Here is a 13,053-nt window from a genome sequence, read left to right as displayed (position 1 = left end):
ATCAAATAACTTTATGTCGTTTTGCACTTAATCGATGCATATATTTATTTTACAACACGAAGCATGAACAAAAATTAAATTATTTATTTAATTGGCGACCTAATCTCGTCGTTCCTGAATGTTCGTGAATAATGTGTTAAGGTTTAACTGAATATCAATTATATAACAAACGAATATGCTTAGGTTTATAATACTTATATATACATAGCATCAAAGGTGCGAACCCTATACTATAATAGAAAGAAGAAGAATAGAACACAAGCAAATTACATGGAATCGCATCGGGTGTACGGCCAGCGAGGATTAAATAATATTTTACAAGACCGCCCCGCCAAAGAGTCGCGTAGCTCAGTTCTCGTCTTAATATTTATTCAGAAATTTGCCGAACCTCGCGCGATTTTTCGCCACTGTGTGTGAAATATTAATTTCCCCTCCTGGTTGTTCCCCTCTTTACACGTTTCGTATAATTTAACATTACAGCATCTCTCCGATTCTCATTACTCCACACATTGATCCCAAGTTCCCGTGCCCCTCTCCCTTCCGTTATTTGAGCATCAAGCTAAGTATCCGGAATCAACTGCTCGATTAATTATCTGTAAATATAGTGTTGTATCATGACTCATAATATTTATGATTAAGCTCGAGTGTATCAAGGTTTCCAATAAATAATAGAAGAAGATTGCGTTCTGACATGTCTTATCTGACGTTCGTACCTCGTATAAATACAATGTTAGCCTCTTACTAATGGGAATGACTTATGATATTAACGAATAAGTTAAAAGCGATCTTATCTCAACCAGTCTTAAAAAAATTTAAAGAATTTATTCTGAAATTACATTTTATTTTTGGTGCAATCTTAAGACGAGAAGCAACTGTTTTAATCAAAGTTATATTTATATCTCCTTTCTCTTTTTCTCTCTCTCTCCTAATAATAAAGTTTTGGTTTTATTTTATATTTTAATTTACATCCGTTTTATGGTTTATTTTCTACTATCTGATAATAATTTAAAATATATGTGTCATTTTATTTAATCAGTAAAATTATATATGTAATCGCATATAATCTACAATAACATATATTATATATTTATATTATATATATTCATAAATGTATATGCTATTCACGATGACATATGTGATCGCTCGCGAAAGGATCCAGAAACCGGCATGACGAAAGCCTGAGATCTACCTGACTGATCTTGAAAAATTTCAGATGTTTCGGGTCATAATGGTCACGGAACGGAACAAATCGTGTTTCTCCAACAGCGCATTCGTCTTATGAGATGGATCCAAAAACGTCGGTCAATCGCCGCCCGTAAATGGGATGCCCCCGATGAAAAGTGAAAACTCCTTGCAATATCTCATCCGCAAGATGAACCGTGACCGTCATTTATCGTTCGATCCCTCGATAACGAAAAAAAAACGCGCTAATCGCCGAACAGTCGGTTCTCGATTCAGCCGACATGAGAAAAACATTATTCGAGGACAGTTTCCGCTTTAATTATTTATAAGATATAAGATGAAGTGATGAACAGGATGGATCTTAATGGCTGAATTTATATGGCGCACTATTTGTTTAAACTTAGAGATAATTGGTTGACAAAAAAGACTGAACATTGTACAATTTTATGTATTAGATACAAAATGAAAAGAAAACAATGTTAATATGCATTCTACATCAAAATATAAAATGATATATAAATAATATATTCTTCTCTCTCTCTTATATTATAATAGATTTATTAATTATATAAAGAATAATATTATAATAACAAGTTTTTTCAGTAAGGATTTATATTATATAAGATAAAATGATCTTTGATATAGAATTGGATTTTACTTAATGTTATTAAAAAAGAGAAAAAATATCACACGTTATCGCGATTGATTCTATTTGTTTGTGACCTAATTATCTTTGTGTGCATTAACCAAATCTCAATGTCGCCAAATTCTTTCCAAAAAGAGGCGTTACCAGCCATGGACCTTATTGTGCAGCAAAAGGGCAATCATCCGCAGTAACGAACTGTCTCGCTCGCCTTCCATGCGGTAATTAATCAAGCCACAATAAATTAATTGCCGCTCCGGCAAGAATTAATTGCCATCCCGACAATAATTATGGCTAACGCAGAAATAATTATCGTGCATCCCAGCAGAGCGTTGATCCTCGCCCAACGATAATCCGCGCTCGTAATTCGATACATACGTATATCACGATCGATCGTTCTTTGTGCGCACGACCTCTTGTAAAACCAATTTAATTTCAATAAAATAATCTTTTTAAATGTGCAGAAATCATTCCGAGACAAATTTCGTAATAATGTCCAGATAAAATTATTCTGCGAAAGAGAGAAGGGAAAAACATCCTGGTAAACTATATTAAAAGAAACATTATATAAGTTTGCTATTATTGTGGATTTTCTATAATACAATAATAATAATCCGTAATCAATTATTATTTTAGAGAATTACATAGCTATTTTATTATACAAAAATGAATTAAAAAAATTTATTAGAGGTCATCCGTTTTTTTTTCTATTCTTCCAAACAACTTCCGAAAACATAATACCTCCAAAACGGTTTTCATGAACGTTTCTCATTCATTCGGGAAAGGCGTATGGGTAAGAATGTAAGAAGAAGAGGAAGGTAAAGAACTGAGAGACAGATAGAACCACGAGAAGAAGAAGGGGAAAAGGGCGGATATCAAAATGAAATCTCACAGGCTAATAAATACTCGGTTATCGCGGGTAATCGAGTTATCGCACGATACGGAGTCGAGAGGCGGGGTTTTACCGGGTGCGAATCACCAATACACCGTCGACCCGCACGTACGCATAGTATACATACGAGAGCCCGCATATGTATCTGTTTTACTTGACGTGCCACCGTGTGTATCCATGCCGTGGCACGTGTGTGAGCTCGGCACCGCACTTCGCTTACATACGCCTAAATAAAGTAGAGGTGTGGAGTGCCGAGATAGCGCCTGGCGGAAGTTACGTTTGGCTGCGATCGCGTTCTCTGGGCCACGTACCAAAGTTTCTTGTATATCTTAAAAGGGGACACCATTAAAATACTGATGACTTAAAAGCACGGTCGCGCGGCTATAAATTGACTCGCGAAAATAAAATAAAGCATCAAATTCTTTTCATTGGCCGGTGATTTAGCCTGTAACTTGTAGAGTTCATATAAAGAAAGTTTTTAAGAATATCACTGATCATTTTTGACGCACGAGAAATATACAGACAATATATTTTTTTATAAATTTATAAAAGAGATAATTATTTTATCTTTAATTGTGTAAATATATCTTTATATTAGATGGCAAATTATATGTAGTAACAGTAATATATTTTGTAGTTTCTGTGTAAATGTTTTAAATATTATATAACATAATGGCAGTAGATCGTATATATCAATATTATAGCTTACAAAAAATTCATTGACAAATTAGGGGATGCTGGAGTGACCAAATTATTACATTACAGTTGTATAAAAATCTTCGAATTGACCGAACGGAATAAAGAATCTTTTTACAGAATTGAAGTAGACGCAAAATTAGGAGGTGGTGCAGTGGATTTTATATTAAAATCGAAAAAAATGTTAAAAATGTTTTAACTTTTTTTCGATTTTAGTACAATAAGCCACTGCACCACCTTCTAATTTTGTGTCTACTTTAATCCTGTAAAAGGTTTTTTATTCCGTTCAGTCGAAGATTTTTATACGACTGTAATGTAATAATTTGGTCATTCCAGCATCCCCTTAATATGTAAATATTTCTATAAACTTAATTTTAATTATAAATTTACTTTTGCAAATTATTATAATTACTGTAGGAAAGAATAATTTTATTTGCAAGTTATAATTTTACATTTGTGTAAGTATATACACCTTTAATATTAGATCCAAAAATTACTATAATTGTTGTAACTTTATATATTATATCATTTTTTTTATAGTGTAAGAATTTTTTAATAATTAATATAGCGGTCTATTCAGCAATCATTTGTTTGTTAAGCCTGAAAAAAGTGTCATCGGCCATGAACACGTTATCTTATCATCTCTTTACTCTGTAAAAAATATTTTACCTTCGTCGGACAATGCGATCGATTAAACGATATCGTTTCCAATCGAATCGTTTCGTTGATCACGGCTGTCTGTTTCTCATTGCAAACCATAAATAAGATTGTCGGGCGTTTGCCAGAGGTACTTCCCCGTCAGATAAGTCTGATAGATGCACCTCCGTGATTTCCCTCGCGAATATAGCTCTCGAGTCTTCTCGCGTGATCCCACGAAATTTAGCGCCTGCAGCGCGGTGCATTATTGCGATCCGGAGCAATTTGCAACATCGCGATTATTTAACTACAAATGACGTTTTCGCCGGACGAATTCTTCGCCGAAGAAAAGTTTCCTAATAATGAGCGACGTGCACCCAACAAAATCTGATAAAGACTCCATTGTGAATTCCGTAATTTATCTCTGTATATAGTCTTGAGCGACGCACGGCGAGGGCAATGATGTTCATTATTGCGATGTGGTGCAATTCCGTGTATCTGCCTTATCAAACGACGGGCAATTTGTCCATCGCGTTTCTATCTAAATGTCCAATTAATAATAATTTAATTACATTACGACCGTTCCCTCTAACCCGACTGTCAGGCGAGTCGGATTAATGATTTGTAAGATTTAATTCTTCATAATCTATGTGCGAAGGGGAACTAATTAAAGAAGAATTTTCTATCTATAGATCTGAATAAAGTTTGCTTCAATTAATTGCGTAAGCGGCGAGTCTCTCGTGACTTGGCCAATTTTTAAACTCAATCATGTCGTATCGATAATGTATGTTTGTGGGTTTAGACGGAGAAAATAATAGTCTCTTGCTAAATGACAAGTGCACTGACATATCACCGTTATTAAATAGAAAAGTAGACACTGCAAGCTATAATAAAGAGCTAAAAAGAAGTGAACAACTTAAAACAAAACACGCGATAGAATAGTGTCCTTCCCTGTTTCTTATGGCAGACCGCTATCAGAGCCAAATTGGCGCCTTCTTTGCCATGCTAATGCTGCCGGGCAGCTTGATACTCGAGAAATCGATACGTACGCACAGTAACAGGGACGCAGCCTCTTATTAAGTAACTCCAAGTCTTTCGTATATATTTAAAGGTATCAAGATAGATATCAACATTTATGTGTTTATATAAAAAATTAGAGATAGAATAAAAAATCTTAAACTAAAAGATAATGCTCAGTATTTCTTCCATTAAAGAAATACTCACGTCATTAATTGATTTGGAACATTAAGACTTCTGTAACTGCACGAACTGAGCCATAAATCAAAATAAACGAAAAATTATATGTGCGATATTCCACGGCAGCGCCGACTTTGTGCAGCGCAATTTTGTATGTCACGGAAAGAATTTTAGTTTGCCGCATATTACGCGCTTCACACGGATGCGTCATAAATCACGTTAAAAAGAATTTCCCAGCCTTATTATGCATCACTAATTTCGCACGGTGTAAATTATTGTATCATTAAGCGGACTCGTATCTATACGGAACGTAAATAACACGGTTGCCACAATTAAAATAAAATCTGGGATTCAGATAAAAATCAGTAGCATAAAATTAGTCAACTCGGGCGTTAAGGTGTAAATTATGCAGATTGATTCACTCCTATGAAGGATGCGCGCGCGTGTTACGCGGCATTGGATTGCAGCGTTACGATAAAAAAAAATATATAATCTAATTATCTAATATATAAATAAAAGAAATATTAAAAAATCGCTCTATATATTCGAGAAACATGAAGCAGCTTTAACATCATTATAAACGGGTGCCTAAATTAAAATAAAATCGTGATTTTATTTGAACCACGATTTTATTTGAACCAGATCGTACAATATCTGCAAAATAATTTACGAAAATATTTTTATTTCGGCGATTTAGAATGTGCGAATATTAACTTTGTATTAACTTTCTAAGTTATTCCAATTGTTTAATAAAAAAGGAATAATCGATTGAACGACCAAAGGTATTGTCTTGGAAAATATCAACTTCGCTTAATTGATTCAGCAAAGTAATGAAAACAGCGGATCAACTCACGAAATGAGACGCTTTCCATCCATGAAGATAGCGACGCAGATTCGCACACAATATATGGCACTGCAAATCCGCCCCTGGGAAAGGATGCATCACCTTGTTCCACGAGAGCGAGCTGCATCCTCTCGACGAATGAGAGTAGCCGCTTACGAATTAGCGGACGCAGCAAGTCCTGGCTAACTTACAGGGTGTACCTAAGCGAAGGCCTTAGGGATACTAACGAGCGCGTGGACGCTCGTTAAGGCGGGAATGCAGGGCATTGCAGGGTAGCCCGCGTTAACGAAATTTACGAAGCCAGCCGACGGTAACGAGTTCGAGGCTGAAGTACATGCTGCGAGCGAGGATATCGTCCTTAATTCTGCGATCGCGGCTGTTAACAGACGTCTTTTTTCCATCATTACGTACTTCGTACGTTCCGGCGAAACTACCACGTTCTCGATTCTTTTATATCGCTCGAATACCCCCTTTTCGTCAATTTTACCTAAATTACAACGCATTCTCTCTTCATCCCGTCGATCTCCGTTTAACTATACCTTTCGAGATCATCGTATGTTTGTTGAAAACTGTAATAGAAAGAATGAAAAATGGTTGCAAAGGATGAACAAAGCAGACACGCAAATGCGTATCATATATCGTACACGCGAAATATATTCCAGAACTAACATATGTCAGAAGAAATAAGCACATGTAATGGCATCTAGAATTTTATTTTATATTTCAATTTTTCAGTAAGAGAAAAACAAAACGAAACAAATACACCTTTCGTGACAAAGAATAAATATAATTTTATTGTCGCAACTAATGCGACGTAATATAACGGCAATGAATAATCCAATGGGAAGAATTTATAAATTAATTTATAAATTAATTTATCTTTGACGGTCTTGCTTCTCGCTCACTTCTCGGTGATTGTCGGATTGAAATTTACGAGTTGTTAATGTGTCGCTAATAATATGTCATTATAGTAGCTTACATGATGACCGAGCATACATCAACAGATTTTTATTTGTGCGATGACTTGAGAAGTATTATACGTACACACATCAAAAACCGCAAACGATAACGTTCCTGAATTAGTATTGTAGAATAAAATGAATTTGCTGGAAGATGAAGAGCGAGATACAAAGGAAGTGGGATACAAAAGAACGTTCTTGAAAGTGCATCTGGGGACAGTTAAATTTCTTTAACTAATAGAATTCACTTAAATTGGTTCGTTTTCTTTATAGTACATCCAGATAGATACGTATTACATAAAAGTATTAATTTAGCTTGGTTAATTTTAAATATATTACTTTTAATAGTTATCGAAGAAGTCAATTTGCACAGTTTATTAGTTTTTAATAAGAAATAAGATGTCCAGTCTTATTTAAAAAAAATTTTCGTTGTGTAATTAAATATTTATAATGTTAAGAATATTATACTGATGTATAAAATGATTATATGAGCAGGTAATATTGACTGCAAAATGGCACACACATAGGATTAATCTTCCGGCGTATACAAAATCCAATCTGCAGAATTGGAATTTACAAGCTGATAGGTTTTTACCTTCGTTACATCCTTATCCGCATGAAGATCGACTAATAATGAGCTTTAACGATCGCTTCGGGATCATGTTGACGCGCGCCCAAGCTCCTCACTGGCCGAGCGAAAAATGAATACATGATTCACGAGCTGAATGCACGCTACCTTCTCGGCTTCTCCAAGAGAATGAAATGCATCGCGGAGAATCGATAGTCGAGTAATTCCATTGCTACCGATGATTCGCGGCCTTTATCTGCTTTGCATTTCCATGTCACGCGAGAGTTGCTCTCTTAACTTCCCTCATTCAGTTCTTCTTCCCCGTAATTATTAGGATCTCATTATATATAGACACATCTAGATCCAAGTGTACGATTTCACCTGATTTATAGTTTCGATACCATCTTGGGTAAAAATTTATTTCTGGCGAGTATATTTTTATCTCGTTTGTAAAAAGTAACGAGCGAAAGATAACGTGGAAGAGCATAAATGTGAAGATGGAAGAAACTAATAAAGTCGGAGTAAGTTCAACAGACCTGAAAATGTGTAGAACGTTCATATAACTAAACAAGATAAATGCAACGATATCATCTGTTTTAAGCGTGGTAGAGGCTAAGTGTTAAATCATATATGAGCAACTAGAGGAATCAAAAAGAGCATGCGTAAAACGTACCTACAAGGCGAAACAGACGGAAACGAAGAGAATAACGAGAGAAGCAACTGGCGAAGTAAACGGTGGGGGATGAAAGCAAGAGGAACAGACACCGATAATAAACGAGTCGACAAGGACAGAATAGTACGGCGAGCTGTATCACCTATGGGCAGATACAGGACTCGGAAGAAACGCAGGGTACACGCCGCGAGTCGCGACGGAATAAAGTCCGCGAATAAAGAGAGAGGGAGAGACGGCTGCAGCCGCTCCAATAGACCTCTACTATCCAACAACGCTGGGTGGGGATCGACCGAGTGAGGCGTGCGCGTAGGAGAAGGATAGCCTTCTAGATGTGGCGCGAGGTAGGGTGATGCCGCCGATCACGGCAAGAAGTGGGACGTGGTGACCACCTATGAGGCGAACCCACGAGACGTCGGTTCATTCGAGTGGGGCGAGTTAGGGCGTTTCATTGCAGCATGTTCGCGTGTCAGCCACCAGATGTCGAGCGATCATGTCCCTCACCCGCGTCCTCGTCCCTTCGGGGTCACCTTGGGAGGCGTGTACGCGTACAGGTCTACACCCAGAAACGCCCATCGCGAGCCCTCCCGCCGCTTCCTCGCCGCAGACGTTCCGCGGCAACCAACTGGACAACCAGGCCCGGTCCGGTTTCACGGCGTCGCACTACGGCTCCGTCGAAACCCGCGTCTACCAGCGCCGCGAAGGACTCCACGTTTTCATCGGCGCGATCTACTTGGAGCGATCCACTGACTCTGACGTTCTTACTTTCGTCACAGACGCTATTTTCGTCCTGATCGTGGACTAACTAGTACAACGGAGACGCATCCAATGCATTGCCGTCGCTTTGAGAACGTCAGTGACCTTTGTATGGCGCCCAAGGAACGTCCAATCGATAGAAAATCCGAAAACATGTGAAAGTGCATTGTGTTAGACTACTACAGCGAGACTTTGAAGGGCTGCGCTTTGTAAGCGACAATAGAACCACCGTGATTCGGTTCCAGGAATTCCAACTAAGATCATCTGTATTATAGATGAGCAACAAACTTGTTCAAAATAATTTATGGTGTAAACATCGTCAAAAAACTTACGGACTAGGGATACGTCGAAAATGAAAGTGAGATGAAGTATAAATATTGACTAAACAGTCTGCGCGAAACTATCCGTCGGAATGAAACCGAGTGAGGTTACTATTTAGCCGGTATAAAACTCGCAAGAGGTCGAAGTAAATGTCAAAAGTGTGACATTGTGAAGAGAAATTCTCCTAGTAGAATTATCCTGTTGTTAGATTATGAGCTTGTTAATCAATCATGTATGTTGAAAAGAATTGTGACACTCAAACAGATAATGATAAAAATATGTACAAATATGAGAATGACATTTATCAGTGCTAGACGGATCATTAAAAATGATATTAAGTATTGAAAGAGAGTTATGATTAATTCTTGAAAAAACGTTACGGGGAGAAGAAGGCATCATGAAAACACGGCCTACAAAAGTTCCGTTGTGATCGGATCAAGAAAACAAAGCTTGTTATTGTGCAAGGTGGGTGTTTCTTCGGGTAAAAAATGTCGAGTACACTCTCGGAGGCACCAATGTGTCTGGACTCATCGGACCCGGAGATCAGATCGAGCCACCTGATCTCACGACTGGATCATGACCAGGAGGACGCGGAGAAACCGGATCAGACACGGAGAACAGAATGTAACAACGCGGAAAGTGATTGTGAGAGCGATACGAGCGAAGTGTTGAGCGTTGGCAGCGAACCGACGCCAACTAGCGTGGTTGGAGTGCGTGTATGCGGCTCTATGAGGTACGACCAGGAATCGGCAAGTAGCCGGGGCGAGTTCCGTGACGAGGAAAATACGAGAACGTCGGCGACACCATCGCCTTCCAGCTCCGCCAGCTGCAATGATCTGTATTATCAGCGTACGTCAAATAATCATGTTCCAGCACCAAGTCCACCTGGTTACAGTCAACCACCATCGTCCCCCACGGCGTCTTCCGTCAGATCTCCAGCTTCCTCCTCGGCTACCGCCTCGTCTCCAGGTCGACCGGAAGCTATACAAGAGGCTATCGTACCTAGATACCAATCCAATCATCAGCAACATCTTCTTACTCGATATTCTTCTAGGGAACCTGATATTTCTGACTATACGGCGCGAGTTCAGCACGGCCTAGGTCACGAAATCGTTTATCCCACTGTAGAAAGGTTACATCGTACACCAATAAGCGTTCCTTTAGTAACGAGACTTTCGTTGTCACCACCGTCGGCCATGACGGTCACCGGGCTTCAAGCAACGACGCCTGTTCTCCATCCCGCTGCTTGCAGAGATCCGCGGGAGACTACCTCGTTGATGCCGCATCACAGTCAGCATCTACATCACGCGAACGCCCACACGCATCTGCATCAGGGCTCGCAGGTACAGCATGTACCGGCGAATTCGGTGCACCAGCACCGGCTGTCAGTCAGCAAACTCTTGCAACGGGATTCCGGTAGTCCAGCATCGCCCAGCGCTAGGGAGGAGAACGGGCGTACTTTGCCCTCCGCGAATGGCGTGCAAAATAGTATTAGCAACAACGGCAATCATCACAACAACAATAACAACAACAACAACAACAACCTACAGCATCAGGCGGGCCTAAAGTTCAGTATAGATAATATTTTAAAAGCGGACTTCGGCAGGAGAATCACGGATCCTATCTCTCTGAAGAAGTCCCGGCCTAAGAAAGTGTCTTCAAGGCCGATCGATCTAACGAAGGACTTTCTAGAGTCGTCCTCCGACACTTCTGAGAGAAGCAGCTCGGAAACGACAACGACGAACGCCTCTCCTACCGGTGTTTCGGCTGGGAACACGACGTCCAACCAGACTGGAGCAACCGATCCTGGAAAGATGTTATGGCCAGCGTGGGTCTACTGCACCAGATATTCGGACAGGCCTTCCTCGGGTAAGTTATCAATATTGTTTGAACGATATTCGTGTACTGCGCTATGCAAGTTTATTTTCTTTTTGCTTCATGTCTGTAGGACAATGGCAATTCATCGTAAGGTGAATTTATGTTAAGAGTTATTTGGGAAAATTATTTGTCGAGATGTGCTATAATGAAATCTTTGGCAATCGCCTATGTAACGCGTCAGTACAACGAAGCTTCGATTTGTCATAGCAGGAACGATGATTTACATCGTCGTTGAAATATGACAGACAATCCGCATTATGATCTCATCAAAATTCCGCGTATTTTATACAGTCTTTCGTATGGGAATGTAACGGCAAATATACTGCATAATAATATGATTAATCAAAATTTACCATCATTGTTTATCCAGCGCAGAAGTTCGTGTATTAATATTCGAAGAAATACATTACAGAACGTTTAAATGGCAAAATAAGTTTTACGCATTCATTGTTCGAGTAGAATTGCCTAATCCGCGTGAATAGAATCTCTCATTAAGAGCGTATAATGGCTGTAAATGCCGAATGTATAAATTTCTTAGTCAGAGAAGAAATATTCAGCATCGGGAGAAAATGTTTCTCGCCATTGTGTGAGAAAGCGTTTATAAAACGACTGTAATTTACTACTGTCACGATTGACGTGTAATACACTGCTCATTCGTGAAATCGACTGCCACGTTTTTCAAATAATAATTAATTAGAGAAACATATAGCATACATCACATATTTATCATCACACATTAATTATGGTATGCCCTGATAAGCGAAAATGGTGCAACTGTATAAATATATAAATTGGAAGCGCGGAAGAATAATCTCATAATTCATAACAAAACAGTTTTTCGATGTTGTATATGTATGGAATCGTATCTACCTACCTTTGTAATATAACAAATAATTTAAGATCTTATCGGTTTAATTTAAGCAGCATATATTTGCGCGTATTTATCAGCAAAATATGATTTATCATCGAAGAATTTTAAAAGTACGGTCATACAACACGTGGACGATTCGACTGTGTAAAACTTATTTTTAACGAACTGCTATGTATCACGGCACCTTACGCTATTGATCGGACAGTTAATTATCAACTGCTTTTTGAAAGAAGTATGTCGGTATTATTGCCACGTTTTTGCAGCATCGCGCAGATAGATGGTCCTTTCAAGTGACACAGGAAAACGTGTAATTACTTTACTTCCCGGCCGAGTGCCAGCTTGATGAATGATAGAGAACGTTTCTTCGTGTCATTCATATCTGATATACGCTTATTGTCAGGAAACAATAGTTAAGCAGTCGGAGAAATAGCCGCTCTCTGCCTCATAAATCAAGTGTAGCCATTTCTCACCTGGTACTCGAGTAACAATTTTCTAGGCGGATCCAAGACTCGATGTTTGTTGCGCAAAAATTTGATCGATAAATTTATATAATTGATAAATACATTTATCTTTACGTTATACACCACATATTTTATATACATATACATATTTATATAATTATATACAACTTACACTCTCTTTGTATCTTTAAATTATTAAAATTATATCCCACAGCGATTTATATTCCAGAATTACAAATTGTCGTAACACTCGCGCATATCTATAAATTATCGGGTTGTTAACATTCTGCGGTAATACATATTTCCGTATGTTGTCGGTTAAATATCTTGCTCTGCACGATAACATCTTTTTTAAGTGAAAACTTGCTCATTGCATTACGGCGGTTTTATCAACGCGCAAACTTTATAATTGTAATGTATCGCCGTCAGGACCGTTCATTACATCAAACACCGTGACGAATAGATAAACACTCTTGCCA

At 38.5% G+C, this 13,053-nt stretch overlaps 1 protein-coding gene across 2 annotated transcripts in view; it reads left to right on the top strand.

The window, feature by feature from the left end:
- The first annotated feature begins 9,562 nt into the window (after positions 1-9,562).
- The window catches only part of LOC108723343 (muscle segmentation homeobox), a 72,038-nt gene continuing 68,547 nt past the window's right edge, over positions 9,563-13,053 (top strand). For both annotated transcript variants that reach the window (XM_018449041.1, XM_018449040.1), the window contains exon 1: positions 9,563-11,233. In XM_018449041.1, coding sequence (XP_018304543.1) covers positions 9,853-11,233 — 1,381 coding nt within the window. In that variant the 5' untranslated portion in view covers positions 9,563-9,852. The remainder of the gene's footprint in view (positions 11,234-13,053) is intronic.

This window comes from Mycetomoellerius zeteki, unplaced genomic scaffold (assembly GCF_001594055.1).
Source record: "Mycetomoellerius zeteki isolate Tzet28-1 unplaced genomic scaffold, Tzet1.0 scaffold228, whole genome shotgun sequence".
Taxonomy (NCBI): domain Eukaryota; kingdom Metazoa; phylum Arthropoda; class Insecta; order Hymenoptera; family Formicidae; genus Mycetomoellerius; species Mycetomoellerius zeteki.
This window is presented reverse-complemented; position numbering and strand designations above follow the sequence as displayed.